Raw genomic sequence first — 23397 nt, 5'->3', positions numbered from 1 at the left:
TGGCACACCAGTTAGCCCTTCACCCAGCCTGAAGCGTGTCTTCACAGTACTACTTTGCAGAAAAAAAAGACTTGCAGTAAAAACTTGTGATGCTGTGTTATTCTGCAACTACAGAAGGCCACGACTGACATTTTAGGCAGATGGATCCTTCTGTACTGCAATTAATAGGAATATACCTGGTTCTTTATCAAACAAGCTCCCACCTCGCTGACACGCTGCGGTCGCTTCAGCTGTTCCAACGATTTGCTAACATACAGACTGCTCGTGTCTGAGGCCCTGGAAAAGCTCTGCTCATGCCTGTAATTGCCACCACCCCACGCTCTGAGTGACGGAGGAAAAGCTTTCTCTTCTGCCTCTCCTCCCATCAATTACATTTCCCTTGCAGAAGGCCTTGCAAGACACCTGAATTTCCCTTACAGTTACGCGATCTACAAAATTCACACATGTTAAAAAGAAAAAGGCTTTTCTTGAAAAATATTGGAAATTATTTAAGTACTTGAAAGTTACAGCTGATGGTACAGGTCAGTTCATTGGAGTAAATTTAATGACATCAGACAGGCACTCGTAAAAGAGACAAAAAAAATAATCCGCAGCGCTCAAAACTTGCTATTCTGATTCATTTTCCTTATCAATAACATGCAAATGAAACTCACTTCTCTTTGCTTAGAGAGGGAGGAATCACAGTCAGAACTCACGCTTGAGTGCCCGAGAATATTAGAATACTGCAAGGAGCGACAAAGCCGTGCACGGTTCCTGCCATCAGCAGCCCGGATCCATTTCCTTCGCTTTTATTCTCCTTCGCTCCTATCAGAAGGAGCACAAACCTAACAAATACAGCCCTTTGTACGAGAGCTCTCTGCAGCCAGACCTCGTGTCTGTGGAACCCGAACTTGTCTCCCGAAGACTAACAATTAGCGATGGTTTTCATCTGACCACCAGCATTAAGCTCCCTGTGCAATGCAGTTGCCATTTTATCCTACTCAACACCCTTCATTTTTTACACATCCTTGCATGTGCACAAAATCTCAGGCAAATGAAGCAAATCAGCTCTGACACGTTCCAAAACTACAGCTAGCTTGCATCTTGAGTCATACGTCTCATGATTTGTCAGAAGCCATGTGCTCGGTTTTTTTGTTTTCTTGCAGAAATAAGGGAGGCTCAATTCCTTATGCAATTGTTTTGAAATAAGGGAGCTCTTAGTCTTCAGCAGGTACAATCTTAAAGCAAACCTTTTATCCACACTACAGCCTCTTCTTGTCTAAGCCCATTTGCTGACAACAGCTAGTGATGCCAAGCAGCGCTGCGATGCTTCTGGGCAGCATTTCCCTAACAATCAGTTTGCCACCAAGCAGCACTTGCACCCAGCTCATTAACAAACCAACACAACACCAAGTGAGCTGTGTGCTGAAATAAAATAAAAATAATAAGTCTAATGAGTGGCATGGGCCCATTTAGCACTTGCAAGTTCCAGGAAGTTTATAAAAAATTCAGGAACCATTACGCAGTCAACACGTGCCTCTTATTTTCCTATATAAGAGGAAAGTATATATGTGTTCTATATAGATAAATAGAGTATATAGAAAATACATGTTTTATATATATATATATATATCTTCTATAGCATTGAGCATGCACAAGCATTTTAAGAAAAAAGCAGAGTAAGCTTCATTTCATTGTAAAATCTGCCAAGATGAGAATCTCATTTCATTGCAAGCGTTATTTACTCACTCCCTTCCCTTTTCTCCTTCTACGAAGAGGCAAATGAAGGGACTTCATTTATTTAAAATGCAATATTAAGTTTTCTCTGGGTGAAAACTTCTTTCTTCTCCTTCAGGAAAAAGAAAATAATCCTCTTATAACACTATTAATTTGTTAATGTGACAATTAGCATTAGTGGAGAAGCCAAAAATGAAAAAGTGCTTAAACACAAATTCGTCTTAGTTCTACGATTTCTCCCTTTCTGGCAAACCATGAAAAGAAGCGAAACCAATACCAAATATTCCTACTGCCCTCAGAGAGAGGGCAAGAAAAAGACTTTGAAGTCAGATTTAAGTGACAAAAAGGGAAATTAAATCACTTTTTAAAAGGATACTTTACAGCTTTGTCAGAAATAGAAAAGCTCATGGCAAGCCAACAGAATGATGGAAAGTCGTCTTGATCTCAAGAGGAGAAAGTGGAAGCAGGGAAGAAGCCTTGACAGATGTACAAGTACTTAACAATTCGTGCAGCTCTAAGCTAAAAGCAGACTGGACTACAAACACAAATCTTAAAATCTGATGTCGAAATTGTGATGTCAGACAGTAAACAAACAGCAGGGATATTTTTACTGCCGGCCCCACCTAGATGGAATTCTAGCTGGTTTCTTTTCTCCTCCTACCAGCATTTCTGCAATATTTAACTCTGAATGCATAAGATCGGTTTTTGTAAGGAGAATAATGAGCCAACTCACTTCTGTGATTAACCTGCCACGTTTCTCAAACATTACCATAACAAGAATCTGAAGAATTCTGTTAGAGCATTTCAGATCTTAAGTACGACCACTGTTTCCTACGACATTACAAAGCATTACCCTCAGCTTCGCCCCTCACCTCCTATCCCAGCTCCACTTATGGCAGAAGACCAGCAGGGGAACACACAGCACACAGCCACTGCGACCGATACTCAAAGCGCCGATACCTTCCAACCAGGCCTAAGTGCTCATATTTTCATTCTGCATGACACTGCAGAATAATTCAGCATTCCAATCACAACGAATGAATCAACAGCATCATGACTTAACTCCTTAGTCAGATCGGTAACGCGTAACGCAGCCGCGTGCCGACTCCTTCAGACATCAGCTAAAAGATAACCCCGTTCCGGACTCTCCCCCAAGCACTTCACGTACTGAAACACTCCCCAAAGTACAGCTGCTTTCCCCCCACGCCAACAGCTAACATGCTTAACGATAAGTTTCGTTGTACATCTTCCCAAAGGACACATTTCCACACCAGGACAACAATAAAATCTGCCAGTCAGCTACCTTGATCTCAAGATGTGAGTTCAATCTCACCAAAACCAGCATTCAGCCCAGCCTTAACTACTCTGCTACATAGCACATTACCTAAAACAAGCTCCAAATTGAATTACAATAATTGTTGCACTACATCTGGCCATCAATCAAACTGAATACCCGTTGCCACACTCGCTACTGCCTCAGCTCCATAACATGAGGAATTGCAGGAACGTGCAATTACTTTTCATTGGATCACTTTGATTTCTGAGAGGGGCAGCTTGGAAGGAAAACGGGACACAGAGGTAGGAACTGGAGGATTCACAATTAGCCCAGAACGTTTTTGTTTCTCACATACTTCCCATTATGTGCGATCTCAGCTCCCCAGTCAGTAATCCCTGCAGAACACATTATTTTAACACACACACATACACACACAACCTCTACTGAAATAAAGAGACCTTGATGAAAAACCACCTGCTCCAAGAAGATACATGTTATTCAACTGCTTCATGCTTTTAATAGGTAAGGTTGGAGCAGATAAAAATCCCCAAGCCTTGGCAGACAAACAGGCTGCTGCAGTTCTGCAGCTTACTGTACGGTACGTTAGGAACAACTGTAGCAGCATTTTCAACCTGGTGGACCACTCAGTTGTGTGTGTTACTGTGGGCTCGCACGTAAACTATATGCCTGTACTCAACTCATTGCATATGTTTTGGTATTTATTTTTCCCTTTTAAAAAATAGTAATTCTAAAAGTGTGCCTTAAGGAAAAAAAGGGAAATTAAAAAAAAAGATAAGACAAGGGGGAGGTACACTTTGGAATTTAAACAGTCCTCTTGGGTCCATCTTTCAACACCTCAGTCTCAGACCAAAGGAACAAGCGCAGAACAGCTCACTTTGCCATGCAGTGGTTTGGTCCTTAGCTGTGGGAGCAATGTACACAACAGCAATGCCCCTCTTGTGGAGCTAGAAGTCATGTAAGTTTCCGTATGTCCAACAGCAGCACTGAAAATGAAACCAAAATCCTTGCTAAGGACCACAGTCGTCTCACAGGTTTTCTTTCCACCAATTCCAAGTCCTCCAGGCCACCTTCCAAAATACTTTCTTCAAAATACTGTTAACAACTCGAACCGGGTGACGGTGCAGCTGTTGGGTTCAATGCCAGTTTTCTTTTTCCTCCTCTATTTTTCTCCTCCCTATTCCTCTGAACACCTTCACAGCACAGGATTCCCTGAAGAAACGAATCACTTAGTGCTCGGTTACTTATTAAGAAACCAATTACTAAACAGCAACCGTACCGCTGCCTGAAACGCTTTGCTGTGTCACAAACAATGAAGTTCAGTGTCAGCGTACGGTGCCAACGTCCCAGTCCCACAGATCCTCTTTCTGTTTACGCTAAGGTGCACGAAGTCACATAGAATGAACACTGCAACGGCCTAAAAATAAATTGTCATTTTCACTTTGAATCACATTTAGTATTTGAGGGCAGGGGAAGAGGAAGCGGCAGATGCTAGCAAAACAGTAACAAACATTTCTGAGAACGACACAGCATGCCACCCTGCCCATGAAACCCATGGCACTGCCATCCTACTGGATGCGAGTTCTCTGCCATCTCCCTCCTCAATCATCACCGACACGAATGAAATTGCAACTCAGAGGAAATCAATCAATCAATCACAGTTGCGTGGGTATTTTAAATAAGAACCAAGTTAATGCAATAGTTCTGATCACACACGCCATGTTTGCATCCTAGAAGACCTACGACACCTGTATGATAGCTTCAAACCATCACAAGCACATCCCGAGTCACCTTCAGCTGGCTGAAGCACCCCATTCCCAGGAGGAACAACCCCGGCAGGCTCGCAGGCCCTCACCATCTCCCTGGCACTGGTGTCAGGCCCGCGCTGCTGAGCGCAAAGCTCGAGCTGAATCATCCCACAGGCATTCTGGTGCTGCTCATTTTTCAGACGGTTCAGCTCCCTTACCCGACTGACCGCACACTTGGATGGGCGCGTAAAGGATGCGGCAGAATTGGACGGCTTTCAGCAACAGCACGCAATCAGAGCAGCTACACCCACATGGAACTGGAACATGAAAAAACAATTACCCCGGTGTCAAATGATGCACCGTGGCTTGTTTGAGTGTCGAGGCCCTAATAAGAATGCTTCGAAGCCTATAAACAATTTGCTCACCCAACTCTACACAGGTGATCTACTGACTCCTCAGTTTCCATCCCCTCTCACGAGAAACCCCCAGTCTTTCAAAATTGAAGGAAAAGCAGTGAAAGTTGGGTGAACCACAACTGATAGAAGAGAACAAAAACCATCCCGCTACCTGCAGAGTCCTGCCACCATCCTTCTATGTCACCTGCAAACAGACTCCTAAGGACACAGCTGTCAGAAAGCCTCTGTCCCAACACGAACAGAAACCGTAATAGAGACAATACAAACACTCAGCTGGCACTCTCAAGTAACAGCCTACAGGCCCTGAGCACGAATCAGACAGCTTCACCCCCAACTGCTGACTGCAGGAAAAAACATCGAAATATTTGAGTTGAAAGAAAGCCACTGCAGAATACAAAACGTAGCAGAATGGCTTTTCTGAACTCATGTATTTTCTTGTAGCGTTACAAGCCTGCAACAGCATTAGCTTGTAAGGAAACAAAGTTTACTTGTGCTGACCAAACAGAAAAATCAGAGTAATTTACAAGGTTAAAATTTTAATAAGTTTAACATCATTTACATCAATTATGCTACAGCAATAAAATATTAAAGACTCTGAATTTCAGTCTAATATTAAAGAGTTACATCTAGGAAGATTCCCTGAGTAAATGTTTTCACAAAGAAGACAAAACCAGAAGCATCATCCATTGGAAAAAAAAAAAAAAGCTCCTCAAGATCCACAAGAATACATCTATAATAAGTAGCATCAGTTTGCAAATAATAAAACAAGAGACAGGGCTTAAATCCCATCAGCTGTTGCACAGAGCCTTTGTACCCCTCTAGAGCAAAAGGCTTTACAGCATTACATTCATTGGTATTTTTGATTCTTAGCGTTTCTTGGACCCCTCTGTAGAACTGAGTACAAGTTCAGGGTACCCGAGGGTAACACCAACACATGACAAACTCTGCTTCCTTCAGAAACAAGGGTCAGCATCTTGAAGGTGGGTATTAAAAAAGAAACAGAGGTTCAAACCAATGGCAGCCTCTCACTTCAGCCACGGATTCTCGGGTTAGAGATGAACAAGTTTTTGTTTAATGACACGAGACAAAACACTTCTTTGTATCAAATGTAACCCACACCCTGCAAACGTCAAGTGATACAAAGTTCACACAACTTTGACAAGAGGAAAATAAAGCACACATGAGGAAGGAGAGTATTAAACACAAAGTAACCAACTTCTTTTCCTCCCTTCTCCCAGCTTCAAGGTAGGGCAAGGCAGAAGAGGAAGACTTCCTGACCTACGCTGAACACTAGAAGAAAGCTTTCTGAAGAATAAAAGAGCAGGAAAAGAGAAAGGATCTAATCACTACCATATTTTCAAACACATGTACTCACAATCAAGTTGTAAGATGTACATCTTACATCCTTACACGTTTATTCTGACTAAATTAGGTATTTATCTACGTTCCAGCAAACAAAAGATGCTTGGAAAGAAGAGTCTGAATGAATTCATTTCCCATTAAGACTTCTTAGCTTAACCTTCCCATTGTCTTCCTTGCTTTCTCTGTCCACATATCTCTTAAATGCTGATGACACAGAAGAACACCAAACCCATTCCACACCAAAGCTGCATCTCCAATCTTTGAAAGATAAAACACATGAAGAGAAAGTTTCATATCAAGTTTTACCAAGTCATGTGTGCTCACTGTTTGAAATGGATAACATGGTCTTAAAAAAAAAAAAAAAAAATTAAAAAAAATATTTGTTAATAGTTTTAAGAAATCGTGCATAATTATCAGCACTTTAAAATTGCTGGTAGAGTTTCTTTATTATCTTAAGAAAATGGGAAAGTATTACCATCCAGGAACACATTTCCAACAGGCCAATTGCTACCAATGTTTTGACACCCACGTGTGTTACAATGCATTGGCAAACTCACTTCACGGTTTAGAATAAGAAAACCACAGCGTAACAAATAAAGTGTTCCAAGTGCAGTCAGTGCCCACGACTCATGTTGTGGCATTCACCTACACGCGTCTAGAACAACACACACGTGAGCAGGGCTTATTGGCTGGGATGGGGGCTGTTCTCTCTCCTGAGGCATGAGCTCAAAGTTGTCCACACCTCAGTGCTGAGCTTGCATGCAGCCTGGAGGGAAGCACTGCTGGGACAGGCGGGGTTCAGCCTTCTAGGGGCGCGCCATTAGCAGGTAGAGGATGAATTATAACGTGGTACTGAAAACAACACTGGCAACAGGTTGCTATCAGGCACGTGTCAGACACCTTAAGTTCAGTTTCCCAACTAGCACAGCTCACAGCGTACTAGAAAACAGAGATGGATGGATGGATTCAGGCCCACCACTGCTAGCAAGAACTACACCACTGCAAGCAGTACCTTTGCTACCACAGACCCACACCTGTTACGAAAACACACAGTAAGAACAGAAAGAGGATTAAAAAAAAAAAAAGCCAAAAAAAAAAAAAAACAAGCAACCCAACAGCAAAACAACTTCCATCCGCGCTAAGAACCTGGCAGCTCACCACTGCTGCACACGGCAGGCCCCGCACTTCGGAACCACGGGCACCGCGCACGGAGCGGGCCGGGCCGATCGCCGCCGCTCGGAGCCATTGTGCGTCCGCGCGGTGCCCGTGGGCGCGGGGCGCGCCGCCGCCTGCTGGCGGCACTGCCGGCGGCCCCGGTCGCGCGCACCCCGCTTGGCCCCGCCCCTCGGCGCGCCCCCGTGACGCGCTGCGCCGCGCCGCGCTGCGTGCCCGAACGGCGCCTCCGCGCCTCGCGCAGTGCGGCCGCGCGCTGCGCCCCTCGGCCCCTTCGGAGGTGCGAGGGGAGAGAGGGGCGCGGGGGGTCTGGCGAGATAGAAACAAATAAACACAGTAATAAAAAAAAAAATACAGAGGGGAAAAAGAAAAAAAAATAAGGGAACAACTTCGGAATTTTTTTTTCAAGTTTTTTTTTTTTTTTTTTCCTCCCCTCCTTCTTTTTGCGGGAAATTCAATTTTTCTCGGGCAGGCAGCTGAGGGAGGGGAGAAAAATAAAAGGGAGAAGCAGCGAAGCCCCGCACGCAGCGCGCGGCCGCGGCCCGGCGGTGCCTTACCAGGTTCTGGTAGCTGCGCGGGTGCTCCTTGCCCGTCCAGTCCGTGCGCTTGGGCAGCAGCTGCGGGGGGAGCGGAGAGCGTGAGCGGGGCCGGGCCGGGGGCGGGAGGCAGAGGGAGGGGGCGGGGGGGCCGCGGGCGGGGCGGGCCGCGCTTACCTCTTTCTCCGCCACTTCTCGGATCAGGACCTGCGGCAGCAACAAAAGGGGGTCGGGGGGCAGGGAAGGGGCGAAACGAAGAGAAAAATTAGGAAGGAGGAAAGAGGGGAGGTGGGCGCGATCCGCGCCTTCCCCCCCCCCTTTCTCCCTCCCCTCCTTCCCCGGCCAGGCCCGGCGCCATCCGCCCGCGCGTCCCTACCTGAGCCGCTTGCTGGCAGGGCCCGTCCTCCAGAAAGCGGGCGATGAGGAAGTAGAGCTCTGCGGGGAGAGGGCAGGGTGAGGGCTGCGGCTCCCGGCCCCGCCGCCCGCCCGCCCGCCCTTTCTTCCCCCTCCCGCCCGGCACTCACCCGCTCGCAGCTCCGCCGTGTGCCTGCTGCCGCCGTCCCCGGACATGGCGAGGGGAAAGCGGGAGGTGCGGGGGGGCCGCGCCTGTCACCGCCGGCTCCGCGGGCAGCGCCTCGGCTCCGGCATTCGCCCCGCGGGCAGCGCGGCGGCGGGAGGAGGAAACAACAACTCGCGGCCGCCCGCAACGCCGCCGCCACCGCCAGCCGCCGCCAGCGCGATCCCTCCGCCCGGAGAAAGAGTCCCTTCCTCCTCCGCTCCGCGCCCCCCGCCTCAGCCCCGCCGCCCGCAGCGCAGCGCCCCTCCCCCCGCGTCCCCGGACGCAGCCGCCGCCGCCCGGGCGGGGAAGGAGCGCCGGGGAGGGAGGGCGGGCGGCCCGCGGCTCCCGCCCCGCCGCGCCGACACCGAGGGGAGCGCGTTGACTGGCGGGCCGGTCGGCTCGCGCGGGGAGAAGATGTCGGAGCGGCGGAGGCGGGGCGGGCGGGATGAGGCCGCTTTCTCTGCGCCGAGCGGGCGGCCGGCCGGAGCGCGGAGGGATACGGCGCGCGGCGGCGGGAGGCGGGGCCGCGCGGGCGGCGGGAGCCGGGAAGTGGCCGAGCGGAGTGGCGCAGCGCGGAGCGGAGCGGGCAGAGCGCCCCCGGGCAGCGCGGCCCCGGCGGGGGGCGGGCGGCACCGCGACCCTCCTCCTTCTCCGCCGCCGCCTCCTTCTCCTCCTCCTGCTGCCGTTGCTGCTGCCCGCGAGGCCTCGGGGCGCGTAAGTGACGCGGCGCTGCGGTTCCTTGAGCTGCTTTTAGGACAAAAAAAAAAAAAAAAAAAGAATTGAGCTTTTTTTTTTTTCGCTTTTTTTAATTTTTTTTTTCCTTTTTTCTTTTTTTTTCTTTTTTTTTTCTTTTTTTTTTCTGCCTAATCGTTGCTCTTCTCGCACAAAAGCGCCGCCAGAGCGATCGTGGCGCCTCGATTCGCCGCCCGGCCGCGGACGCGCCGTGAGGTAACTGCCGGCCGCGCGGAGCCGCCGCGGGGCTGCGGGTTGCGGGCACGCGTGGGCTAAACCGGGGCAAAAGCGGTCCAGATAAAGCAAGGCCTGGCCGCGGTCAGCCTTTAAAAAGGTTAAATAAATACGAATGGACGAAGATAACGCTCCCGGCCCGGTAAGTAGGGGTGTCGCGGAGCGGTGGTTTCGCGTCGTGCCGGGCCCGAGCCGCGGCCCTGCCTGCCTCTGCGCTTGGGGCTGCCGGCCCGGCCCGCCGTGACGCGGGGCACGGCTCCGAGGGGCTCCGATCGCTGTATCCGGAGCTCCCCTCGTTTCGTGCGTCTCAAAATGTCCGCGTGTCCCCTTCTGTAACGGCCCCCGTTCTGTCTTCGGGCTCCGTTTTAAATTAACGCCTCGGCTGAATCGAAATGGCAAAATTAGATCACCCGGCGTCTAATAAAGGCTGATGAAATGAAGTGGCTCGAGTCGTTCTTAGCGCTGCGCGGCGCGTACGGTAACATCTCTCGGAGGTGGCTCTCATAACAAAGGGCTGCGCGAATGCTGCGATTAACATTTTAATTTCCCCTGATGTTTACGTATAGGAAAGCACAGTTATGTACGGCACCAACCTACACGACGAGGAAGAGGGGATTTGTAACAGTTCAAGAGTCTGAAAGCAGATGAAAACCGCCGTGGATACACTGAGCTTCCCCGTTCGGCAGCGCCTCGTAACTTTCCTTGGTGCGCTTCAAAATACAGCCACAGAATCAAAATGTTTTGATGCTGAAATAAAGGTTTTGTCTTTTATTGAATGTTTTAGAGCGCCTCCCAAAATGGAATCCATTCCCTGGCTCAGGCCCGACCAGCAGCAGTACTACAGACAGCACTTAATGAGAGCTCTCACAAACGCACACCCCGCTTCTCCTTACTGCTGAGATCTGATTTTTTCCTTGCTTATCTGTGGCTTAACACGAAGCCCCGCTGGCCACAAGAGAAGATGCGGGGTTGTTGCTGTTTGGTGAGACGTGCTCAAGCCGGTTGTAAGAATTCCTGCAGCAGCAATAAATGCTCCATTAATTTGGGGGGAATTCAGGGCATTTTTATTTTTTTGCCTGTTGCAATTCAGCAGAGGATGTTTTTGTTACATGGAGAAAAATACACCCAGCTCAGATTTTTATAGTCCGTAGTGCTGTGCTTTCAAATAATTCCCCCTCTTCCGTGTGATTTGTCACCTTGCATTATCCTTAAGTACAAACGCATCGCTGCTGTTTCATCACTGAGATTTAATGTTTTTTATGAGACGTTTTCACTCTGAAAAAAAACCATAAATCTCTATTTAAGGGAAGAAAAAAGGAATTATTTTCTTTCTTTGGGTATAATAACCATTTGAGTAAAAAAACGAAAATCTCAGATTACTTTAATCTGGTAATTTGGTTGTTCTAACGCCGGTAGCACTGCGTATTCTTTTTGCAGATACGAAGGGTCTCACAGCACTTTGTGACTTTCAGATGGGAATGCTCGTGTGCGTTCACTGAAATCATGTTGTTAATAGAAAGATTACTAGAATTTGCTGCTAATAAAGCTGAGACATAGAACTGAGTCAATTATGAAGTGCTCCAAAGGTTTTTACATTTCTCCTGCTTGCTGCCGTGGCCTGCTTTCTTCCTTATTATTTTTATTTTCAATCTCCCTGTTTTTCCCTTCTTCAGTAGGTGTAAATATCCGAATACAGATCTATTAGAGCGAATGTCCTTCGATCACTGTTTGCTTTTAGGAAATACGACTGTAGTATCTTTGATTTCTCCTTGATTTTTGTGTAGGGTTTTTTTGTTTGTTTGTTTGTTATTGTTTTTAATTCGTTTTCTTTCCCCATATTGGTTTGCTGGTGTAGTTTAACAATGCTGTAACCAGAAAGCACGCTGCTTGCTGGCTGCGGCTCTCGATGTGAAAGGCTTTCTGTTTCTTGTGAAATCTGGGCTTTTCTTTATAGACAAAGGGAAGTATTTATGGTTTGTAAATCGCCAAGCCGGACAATGTAGCTAAATATTTGAAGCACAATATTGGGGGCTGGGGGGCTGAGAACAACGTAAAGCATTAACCAAGCTTCCTTGGTTGATTTGTTTTGTTTCATTTTCCCCCTCCTCCCCCCTCCCAATGGGAATGATCACCACCAGTTGCTCATCTTTTTTTGTGAGTGTTGGTTCTTACTCTTGAAGCCAAGCGTTAATTTTTCAAGGGTGAGAAGAGAGGGATGTTACTATGGAGCCAGCCAACTTTTTGTTTCATTGTTACCGTCTATATTCTCTATCTGCAGAAAGAACCGACTGTGCCAAAATACAATACTACCGTGAGTAAATGCCTCCTGCACTTTTAAATAATAACCTACAATTCAACAAAACAGCTTCACATCAGAATGGTATTAAATACTCACTTGTTTACGCCTCGTACCTGAAATGCATCCTCTCTGCACGCTGCATTGGTGACCCTACTGAGCCTGCCACTGGAGAGCTCCTTACGGCTGGTGTAGCTGGTGTCACCTGCCCACACCAGGCACCAAATTCCAAGCCGTGTGTTTCAATCCTGAGCCTTTCTTTACATTTTTCAGTGCACCCTTTGGTACAGAATGCAGATGTCTTCCCACTCAGCCCAAAATAAACCACTTCTCCTTTTGCTTTCTTCTCACGATGGTGGAAAGCAGTGTAGAATTAGAAATCTATACTACTCAAAGTACCACCAGCATTGGCAAGTTCATGTTTTATAAAAGTATGAGGATCGGTTCACCTCTAATATACTTATTAGCAATCTTCCACAGGCAGAAGAGCTAAATCCAAGTCACTTATAAAAGTGGCACTGTGTTTTTTTTATGCAGCATTTGTGTGTACAAAATAAACAATAAATTATAAACTATACAATCAAGCTTCTGAAGTTAGCTCTATCTGCTATTTGTATTTTCAGTAGTAAATGAGTCTGGCTGAAATTCATTCTCTGCAGCCCATTGTTACCCAAGTACATATAAACTGCAGCAACTGTGACATTCTTTCAGTTTCGCTATTAGATCTCTAAATGGACACAAAAAAGTCCCTTCTACAGAGAAACTAAGGATTAGACCTATGCAGTTCCTACTGAATAAAGGACTTCTATTAGTTTAAGGGTTTTTTCCCCCCGTTTATTTCAAGTCATTTAGTTTGCGCCCCTGTATTTCATAAAAGACTTTTGATTAAAGTTACCAAATCAGTTTGACAGTACAATTTCCCATGCTGAATACGCTGCCGATCTATCTGGACCATTACAACAAAAAGCCTGAGCTGCTGTACTACATTTGGCCCTTGGGCTGCTCTTCACAGAGCATGTGGGATCTTTGCCATCTTTGGTTTCACGTCCATGCGACATCCCAGAAGTTTTCTCAGAATTTTAAGGATTATGGTTTGCTTCTTCCTTTGTTTGTTTAAGCAAGACTTCCAAAAAAACAAATATATGGGGGCGTATTTTAGAGGAGGCGTACTCAAAAACAAATAAGGAGGAGAAGAAAAGTGTGTTTACACTGTTGCTTCCTACATTGGCAGTTATTTTCTTAGGTCACTCCTAGAAAACTTTCAAAACCAATTGCAGTTACTGTACTTCCTAGTGGTATCGCTGTGGAACTTCCACAAAGTTAAGGCAGTGGACTGTCACAAATTAACATCAATGTAATAACTCGAGAGATTCTGCCACGCTGTTATCCGAGATATGGTCTGATACACTTGTAATTACAGGAAAGGCTGAAGGAGAAATCTTTCAGTGTTTGCAGATATGCACAGTGCAGTTTAGATAGAATCAGAGGAGGCCGTGAGAAACATGGGAGATCTGCCCAGAGAAGGGTGGAAGACCAACGCTGGTAAAACTTTGTGATGTTACATTTAAAATGATCTGTCGGAAGAAGTGAGTCAGTTATGTTCCTCATGGGCTCCTAAGCCAAGCTAAATTTGATATCTGGTCATAAATCTTTTAAAAAGACCGCTCTATCGTGTACTCGCCACTGAGAATATGGGATTTTATTTTTCCCTAGAACTCTAACGTGAAACTGATGGCACACCTTGTGTTGGAATTCTGTGTTGCCTTATCCCCAAAGAATCACAGTTCAGAGGTACGTGAGGAAAGCAGTTAGGATCAAGAAGAAGTATTCTGGGAAATAGAATTAAGTACTGGGGAAGTAGAATAAAAGATGTGAAGGAGGTAAGGTATAGCACGGCATGCCAAATACCTGTGTTAAAGACAAACCAGGGGCTTCTGTAAACTCTGGGACGTGGTTCAAGAACTGAAACAGTCAAATAACTTCAAATAAAAAATGCAGCTTTGTCCCCATCACAAAATGTAGCTGTCTAGGCCTTACTTTTGCCTCAGAATCACCAGAGCAGAGATTTCAGCAGTCCGAAGAGCTGACACTTAGAGGTAGAACACCCCGTGATACCAGAATGCAGAAGGAAGGGTCATTAGTCTGATCCGACCCAGCATCGCTGCACTGGGGGCACTGAGGCGACGCTTCATTTCTCCCAAGTCTTTCCTTCAAGTGCAGTTTGATTTCATTTAGAGCTGCGACATGTTTTTATTTCTGTGTTATAGAAATATCTGCTTTCCCCAAAATAACAGCGATGTAACGTGAGGAGTACCAATATTTGCACTTAGAGTGTAAGACTTCCATGCTGTTAGCATTGAACGGTTTGGCTGGCTGTGCCAACTTGGCATAGTGTGTGTGATCTGTCAGTCATCCACCAAGCACACATCACTGAGGTCCTGATCCCCACTTACTGATACATCTTTTGAAAAAATCCTGGGCCGTGGATCCACATTTCTTAACATTTTGCTCTCTTCCGTGTTCACCTACGTGGGGAAGAATTTGAACTGAACTGGTATTTCCCACACACCCAAGAGGGTAAATCCGCAGAGCTGCTGTGTGAGGGCCGGGCCGCCATTTTGGTGGGGTCCGTGTGGTAAGCGTGCTCTGGAAATGCTTCTTGCGTCCGATTTGCAAGTAGGACAAGCAGTTCTGTGGCTCCCAAGTCAGAATGGACAGCTTTGGGGACCTGAGAATCCTTTCAGGGATCTACAAGTGATGCTATAGTCTCTGCTACGGGCATTCTCACCCTGCTTGGAGTCAGTGTCCCACAGCCAGGTGCTCTTGAAGTGGAATCTGCAGCTTTTGCACGCTGCTGCTTTTTGCATGTGTGCATTGTATTAAAGCTCAGGCTTCTGAGATCAAATAAAAAAGGAACTGAACTTGATCTTTCAGCATCAAGTTTCACTACTCCTAATTGCCTCTCAGCAGGCCCTTGTAAGAAAAGCACTGAATAATACTAAAACTCAATCAGCTAATGTAAAGGAACAAGATGTTTTATGATGACTAGACCGAGCACTTAAAGAAATGCACAGGTATTTCTTTTTAACACAGCTCTGTTTTTGGAGTTCATTATTCCAGCCATGATAGAAATGCATCTATTTAGTCCGTGTATTGCGTTTTTGTATATGTGTTTGAAAGTGTCTTCAGAGACAAATGAGTGTGTGAGATTCACTGAGCCCTCTGCGTAAATACAAATGGTGTTTGAGTCACCTTGTTAAATACTGGAATACCACGCTGGCATGGCAGCGTTTGAGGGGTTGGGACTCTCCAAAATCCTCGCCCAGAAACACTGGGGTTTTTGCTGTTTGCATGCCAGGCAGGTTTGGTGTGACAGAACAGCTGGGTCATGCTTTAAGCCTTATCTGTAAGACATTTATTAGAAATGAAAGCTGAGGCTTACACAGTTTATTTTCCTCTAGATAAAAAAAAACATCAAATTCCCGCAAGCTGAGAAATAAAAATAGAAAACACAAATTCTCCTATGTAATCTAATACAATTCATCCAAATCAGGGGGTGGAGAAGAACAAGGTGTGCTGTTCCGCTGAGCCGCAGGAGGAATTGCTCACGTGGAACTGAGGTGACACTGCACACAGCACACTGACTATCAAAGAAAGGATCGCTTGGATGCTGTTAATCAAAATTGCATCAGAACCTGTATTAATGCCTCAGATTAAAGCTTAAATTTCAGCCTGTAGGTAAGTTTCAGAGAATTCTGGTAAATCTGTTTTCTAGAAGCAGAAAAGAGTTGACTAACAAACTACCAAAAATCCTTCTCAGAGTGCTGGCAGCCTCTGAGCTTTGGGTTCACTGTATTTATGAGATGAACACAGATGGTCAGAAAGCGGTGGGTGAATCAGTAGTCACAGGTAGAACACCAGTGCTATAACAAACTCCAGAGTCGGTGTAAAGCTATTTAAATAACTGGAAAAAAATAAGATTAAAAGAATTGGACATTCCTTTGGCATGCTGGAAGCAGGCTCTGCCAGCCCGGCGTCCTTCAGGTAAATGACTAAAGAAGTGGTTTATCCTCCCAAAGCTTGGAATCGGATACTTCAAATCACAGAGGCTTTGACTGAGGTTCCAGCCTCAGTGTTTCTGGTAGGAGAAGGTTAAGTGCTGCTGCCAGGTCTTAAAGCCCAACATTTTTGTTTCCCTGGGTTGCAGACAACTCACTGACAACTGTGAGCAAAAAAACCCCCAACCAAATCAGTAAGGGGTATTCCTGTACATAGCCTCATTTAAAATAAACAAACCAAAAACCCACAACACAACTATTAAATTCTCATAACGTGGCAGTGCCTCAGCTCTCTTAAGTTCTCAAGTAGTAAAGGAAACAATCCATATAAGCAGTCCTAAGTCCTGCTTCTTTCTTTAGGTCCTTAAACCAAATAATTTACACTCAAAGAAAACGAGAAAAACCTCCAGCTGAAATGGCCATACTGATTCCCGGCCCACTGCTCTCCTGGGCTTTTGTCAGCCTCAGTACAGCTTTGAGGCTGGCTGTGGGGCAGTCGGTGCAGGCTGTTGGGGCGCTCCCAGCCCGCAGCTCTGTTGGCAGCCCTGCATTTTTCCTCTCCCTGAGCCATTCAGAGGCTGCTGAGTGCCTCCACCAGCACGGGGCTCTGCAGGAGGGCAGGACACGGTGTAATCACAGACAGTAACTGTTTGGCTTCCAGCGTCAGGTAAGCGGTACTTGCTGTTACTTCCCTCTGCTTTGAATTTTCAGTGCTAGTAAGCCAAACTGTACCAGTGCTTACACTCTGCGGCTGACTGCCACACTCTGGCCGCACTCATACTGTTAAAACTCTGACAGGGCAGATGCAGCTGTCCTGCTTCGGTGGCTATAGCTTGGGCTGAGCTGAGCCCTGAGCCGTGGCAGGGATGTCTGCAGAGGAACTGGGTGCAGCTTGGGCCCATGTGGGGGGCCCCACCCTAGCACCATTAACTTGCCAGCTCAGTGACACGGAGACAAACTGAAAGCCAAAGACTGCCACTGTGATTCACTTCTAAAAATCAAAATTGGATGTTAGTGAGATATGTATGTAAAGTATGGAACACATCCAACACCAGTGTCCTTTGTTCAGAAGTTCTACAGGGTGAGTTAAATCCCAGCCAGTCTGTAACAAAACCCCAACGTATCTCAGTATAGTTCACAAAGTGCATGAATCATCTGATCATTCTGACCAGTAAACTATGACAAAAGTGTGAAATGCTTAATTGTTATTAATACAATAAGCACTTGACGTTTATGATCTTATTTTCCTTTGATTTAGTAAAGATACCGATCATTACGTGTATCATGCGATACGGTAACGTACGTAGCATATGATATACAGCAAAACATTGCTATATCACTTGGCACAGATTTGCAAATACTGGCAAGAGTTTGGGTCGCAGGGATCCTAAACTTAAGGCATAATGAGTAGAGAGCCTGGTATCACCTGCATTTTGCTGCTTCTAGTTGATGGAAGTCCCACAAAAGCTCTGGGTGCAGGGCAACTGACCATAAAAGCTTCTCAGGACTACAGCAAAGATCACTGAAGGAAGAATTGATGTGAAAAATGGAAACTTGAAAAAATAGAAAGCATATGGCTGCTGAACAGTTGAAAGAAAGCAACGTAACAGTAGATGGAGGTAAACATAAATTAAGCCAACAGGGAGATTCACAGCAGGTCTCAAACTTCTGCAGTGCTCCAAACTGCTGACTACCTGCAGTCAGAGGCAGCGAACAGCTGGCCGCAGTCGTTCACAATGAATCCACGTAAGGTGCTCGAGGCACGATGCAAAGAAGAGCTGCGGTGATCAAACACATCGCCAGACTTCAGCAGGAGCAGGAAGGCTCATGCAGGAAGAGCACTGACAAGAATTCTTTTGTGGGATTTGGACTTGGGGCTTCTTGTTACCTGATGAAATCAGGTCTCACATGCTGGCAAAAGTCCGGGCAGCTTTGAGGGAAGTGGTAGGTAACAGAGCCCTTCATTCGCAGCCCAACAGTGACAGAATATCAAACTGCTAACCACAGATGCACTGCTGTAAAGAGGTGTACAGTACCAAGTGAATGGTTGTCCGATTGCTCCATGAAATCAAGGAGCCAGAAAGCATCATGTTTGCTGATACAAAGCAAGGCTATTGTTACCGGTAATAAACCAAATTGGCCATTGACTTTTCTAAAAATGTGATATTTCTGAGAATGTGGCATTCAGTACTGCAGGCTGCTCTCTGCATACTACTTCATGTGTTTCAGGTCTGTGGACTGAAAGCACCACCCCATCCTGAAAGGGCAAATGAAGTTGTAGAGGACTCCCTGTTAACTGATGACCTGCATCAGACAGGAGCACCACCGTTGTTTTCACTTACCACCTTTTTGAAATGCTGGATTGTTTACCTTCATCTGCAACCTCCTATCTCGCCTCCAAAGTTGATACCTATTGCCACCTGTGCATACAGCAGCGTTCTTGGCATCTTGATGTCAGACAGACCCCTTATCCTGTGTGAGCACCACCTTCAAGTCAAAAAAAAGTCAGTGAGATTTTATCTTCTATCCTCTTTTCCAGATAAGCTGAAGCAAAGAGGATACAGACTTCCATTCGCATCACAGAAGATTCTCTCCTACTGATTTTAGGAGTCTCTCTGTGACCTGTCACCATGAATGCTGTGCTTGGCTGAAGGCTCACAAGCTGGCAGTTACAACTAACAAAGGAAAATCACGTCCCTGTACAGGGAGTTTCTAATGAGCAGAGTAATGAGGTCCTAGAATAGGGTTCCAAATAGAGCCTATGGGGAAAAAAAAAAGATTAGCATTTAACAACTGAATGTGATACGTTTATAAGGCTCTATAATATAATATGGAAGTCTTTTATGCCAGGTTCCAGACTCGGTGTCACAGTTTCCTGATAGATTAAACTTCCACATACCCCATTCCCTATGCTGGCAAAGCTTTCTGAAAGACTGCAAAGGTTCATCAACCAGTAGTTAACCTAAAAGTGGAAATTTGGCACTGATGCCAAAGTGATGCTTAATTACAGAAATACACAGCAGCCCAGAGGGAACCAAAAAGTACACTCAGTAACTGAATTGTTGATACAAGACTAGTGGGGGTGGGAGAGGTGTAGTGATACTCAGGGCTCACTTACACACACAAATAACTTTGCCATGTTTCCCTGTTTCATCTGTTCCTAGAAAAATCAGTTTCTCGTGTTGCATGAGATCTCTTCCTCCACCCCTACAAACCCAGGTTACAGGGTCACCCTTTTCTCCTCCTCTCATTCATTTTGCAGCTAGTCCCTGCAGGGCATTCACACCTCTCCTCCCTGACCTGGAGCTGGGAGGGAGCTTTCTTGCCACCTGACCCTGGGACATCCCCAGCTCCTCCCTCCTGGACACAATAGATGTCTCTGAAGCAACTGTAAATAATGGCAAGTTCTCTAGACCCATTGCTCCTTTCTTCTTGTTGGTTAATCCAGGTGCAATTTACATGTTTACACCTCCAGTGGTTATGAGTCCCTTCCTCTTCCTTTAAGAGTTCAAGTCTTCCACCTTCTTCAGTTACAGATTATCAGAAACAAGGAGGGGTTTGGTTCAAGACAGCAGATCATTACTATATTCTGATGCCTTTAAGAAAAGCCATCCTAGAAGAACGGCCTTCCAGCTGTCCTATGTAAGGCAGAAGGTCTCGTTCTAAAACCTTCATTCATGAGGAACCACAGCAACATTTCCGTTGATTCTGGAAATGGATGGAAGACTTGGACAAGGTCATTACATCCACGCTCCATCTTGTCACTTTAACAGTTTTATCACTTCACATTAAATTGTTCATTATTAGAGTAAGACTCGTGCCAGGCAGCTTAGTACCTGAAAGCTTCCAAAACAAATTCATTTTTATAGGCCTCACGTCTGAAATTTGCTTCCAAACGAGTCAAAACAGTGACAAAACAATTCCTGCAAGTTACACCACTGTTACAAACTCAGCGTTGAAGTTAAGCACAATGGGCCCATGCACTCAATTTCTTGTTCAGGTGTGAATTCAGATTACTGACTTCGTCCTCATCTCAGCAGATAAAAAACCTCAATCCTTTCAATCCATACTGGGGGGGGGGGGGGGGGGGGGATAATTAGTATCAATAGACAAATTCGCACAGTAGCATTACTTAAATCACTTTGCACCAGAACTATCTTGGAAGGTGTTACAATAAAATGCTGTTTTGCTATACTAGTCCAACACTTGACAGTCTTGCTTCTTATGTGTGAACTACTTTGTTGCTAATGCTTCAGCTCATTACAGAGTAACCTCGGAAAATAGATTATTCCTCAGCTCGTCCATTTTCTTTAGGAAAGGCATTAGTGATTTCATTTTCTTATACATTTAGAACTGGACCTTGAAGAAGGCAATTTGTGGGTCATAATCCATAAACCAGCAGTTTTACAGCAAGTTCACAGTTTGTAAATACAGCAAAAAGTCTGTTTATTGCATTCTAATGCTGCTTCTGACCATTATGTTTGCAGTGGTTTAAGCACTGGTAAAAGCATTGCTCTGGGAGTTTCCCTACAAGTAAGGGAACGATAATCCTTAAATGAGGAAGATGATAGAGCTCTTGCTGCCAAACTCTTTTACAAGTAGTCCCCCTGTATCTTTTCACACTTTGATTCAAATGTAGAAGTTCACTGACTCACTTCATATAAATTAACACGGGGGCCAAGTTGCTGCTTTACACCAAATACCGATCTGCTGCCCAGCAGTGTCCCACATACAACAATGTAAGTGAAAATAAAGATCCGAGGAGGCTGCCAGGCCAAAAGCAATCTATTCCAAAGAGACGTACACTCCTTCCCATTCCAGATTACTTTTCCCTCTCTCATTAGATGCCACCTTCTCTTTACAGAACACGGAATGCTCATTTGTTTCTCAGTCGTATAATTTCCTTTAGGTTATATATACATTTCTGTTTAATTGTATCAGAAATGTAACAAAGATTGTGGCACTTGAGGCTTATTATCAGGAACATAACAGTGACTTAAAATCAAGCCATGTTCTCTCTCAAGGGACTTTTCTTCGGCTCTCCTGAAGGAAACTTAGAAATGTATATATTTCTATCCCACTAGAACTTGAACTCTTACATACGTGTGTTTTGCTGTTTATTCCTATACAAAGACTGACATATCCCTTAAGTTACCTAATAATCTATTTTCTTGCTATTCTTCCTCCTCTTCCCTCACTTAACTTTCTCTGCTCTTCAGCATAAGCATTAAATTTCCATTAGCCCCCCTTTAAATGTCTCTCCTGCAGTTCTCCATTCACAAAACACCACATTTGCCATTTCAAGAGTCAAAATAACAAGAGCAGCATTTGCTGCTATGTGCAATTAGCTCAAGGTCACTCAAGGACATGGAAGCAGCAGAAAGTAACAGCCACAAGAAACCAAATAAAGCTCAGGGAAGGAAGGGGGGGGGGGGTCTAACTACAGAACGCCGATACTTTCTGATCGTTCACTCAAGTGTTGCTTCTGACACGCCTGCTTTCTTTCAACTTGAAAACAATCCTAATTAAAAACAAAAACAATAAAATGGTTGTCGGTACCCTGAAGTACCCATCCGTTACTTCCCAGAAAGGTCACACGGCTGAGAATTCTTCCAAACGCCGTGTATGAGTGCAGAGCAGCCTATCATTAAATACTGATGATGCGAGTTTCCTCGTGGCTGAGATGTGGCATCTGGCACTTTCAAGTAACACTTCAAAACTCAAACGTGGATGTGGGCTCTGCAGATCACCAGACGCCCACAAAATATCTTAGCTATGTATGTTTGAAGGTGCTGTCTAATTTAATTTAAAAAAAAACAAAAGCATTCTACAACCTGATACAGTTCTTTGCAACGTTTCCTGCCTCTCTGAGATCTTGACACAGATGAAAAACACTGCAAAGCACCACCAAAGCACTTCTGAAAAGTCAAAAGTATCACTCGAATCAGCAGGGTTAGCGTGTTTCATTAAACTTCAGCCAAGTCAATTTGCTGTTGTTAAATGTTTGTACCACAACTCTAGCTCTGAACTGCAACTACTTATCTGGTCAAGCTGACAAGGGAATTTTGTGCCAAAACTGTTAGGTTTGGATACTGCCCAATTAACTGAAGGACCCTACTTCTCTCTGCTGGAGGTTTAGTAAAAGGAGCACCCTTAAGAGAAGCCCATCCAGAGATGTGTCAGGGTCTTACAGTACTTATGCCTAAGTTGCATTTCTGTTGCAAACCATCGCTGCAAGACCTCCCCCATTTAGGTAAGCTTGAGCATCTCCCAGCACTCTACAGAAAAATCTCGAGTACAAAAACCCCTCCGCACAGAAATGATAAAGCCCTGAATTGGTAAATGCTTATAAAAAGCACCTTGGTGATTCTGTGGGAAAAGTTCAGACACAACATCCTACAATCACAGTGTCTACATTAACACTTTTCAACAGGGACAATCAGAAAGTACTGCACAGGACTGCTCAGTAGATATCAATGGAGGAAAAAAAACCAAAAAGATATAATTTCCTTCTCGTTAGGCTACAAGTTTTGTTACAGCCTTCTACCTTCCACTGCCAAAACCAGCAACTTACTTTATAGTTTCTTCCAAAACTATGTCCACGATGCAGAGAACAGACTCCTCGTTTGGCTGTGGCAAACCTATCACAAGAGCAGCACTGGCGCTTACCTCAATAGCAGTCTTTACTGCACTACCTAGCACATAGCAATGCTATTTGCCTCTACGTTCAGTCTTAAGTTTCTAAGTACAGACATGCTTGTTTTTTTTTTTTTTTTAATCTCCTGTTCAATTAGAAACGGCACCTGGAGATTTCTTCCCAAAGAAGAAATGGAACACTGGGTCAAGCAACAGTCATTTATTTATTGACTTAAACAAGCAAGAAGTATCCTCAGACATAATGGCCACCACTTGAGCAATACAAATCAATATCACTGGAGAACAGGGAACATCTTTTCTCTCACCCCTCCCATCCCAGAAGTAACAATAGAAATACCAGGGCCCCTGGAGAAAAGAGAAGGAGAAAAATTATAAAAGGCGCTTAGAATGAGCTGCAGAGTTGAAAGATGGATACTAAGAAAAATATATATCATCAGCTACTCCACTGCACCACACCACAATCACCTCAAAAATAACGTTCGTTGTTCCATTTCTACCAGGTACCAAGTATATAGCGCTGTTTAACAGCAATTTCAATGTATTATCCACTGTCCTCAACTGAAGCAGAACAGCAATTTTGTATGAAGATTTGAGGCTGCAGGTAGAAAGAAGGGTT

At 45.3% G+C, this 23397-nt stretch overlaps 2 protein-coding genes across 3 annotated transcripts in view; one reads left to right on the top strand and one right to left on the bottom strand.

Annotated features, from left to right (window-relative positions):
• Nucleotides 1-8975, bottom strand: part of PHIP (pleckstrin homology domain interacting protein) — a 104556-nt gene extending 95581 nt beyond the window's left edge. For both annotated transcript variants that reach the window (XM_040697732.2, XM_040697733.1), the window contains exons 1-4: nucleotides 8770-8975; nucleotides 8622-8680; nucleotides 8423-8452; nucleotides 8267-8326 (exon numbers count right to left, since the gene is read on the bottom strand). In XM_040697732.2, the coding sequence (XP_040553666.1) occupies nucleotides 8267-8326; nucleotides 8423-8452; nucleotides 8622-8680; nucleotides 8770-8815 (195 nt within the window). In that variant the 5' untranslated portion in view covers nucleotides 8816-8975. The remainder of the gene's footprint in view (nucleotides 1-8266; nucleotides 8327-8422; nucleotides 8453-8621; nucleotides 8681-8769) is intronic.
• A 257-nt stretch (nucleotides 8976-9232) lies between these two features.
• On the top strand, nucleotides 9233-11341 carry LOC121110236 (translation initiation factor IF-2-like). Its single transcript, XM_046939778.1, has 3 exons — nucleotides 9233-9518; nucleotides 9695-9752; nucleotides 10337-11341. Exons 1-3 carry the CDS (start codon nucleotides 9250-9252, stop codon nucleotides 10406-10408), a joined length of 399 nt encoding a protein of 132 aa, XP_046795734.1. The 5' UTR covers nucleotides 9233-9249; the 3' UTR covers nucleotides 10409-11341.
• Nucleotides 11342-23397: the final 12056 nt, after the last annotated feature.

This window comes from Gallus gallus, chromosome 3 (assembly GCF_016699485.2).
Source record: "Gallus gallus isolate bGalGal1 chromosome 3, bGalGal1.mat.broiler.GRCg7b, whole genome shotgun sequence".
NCBI lineage: Eukaryota > Metazoa > Chordata > Aves > Galliformes > Phasianidae > Gallus > Gallus gallus.
Note: the sequence above shows the minus strand (reverse complement) of the source record. Positions and strands in the feature narration are given on the sequence as shown.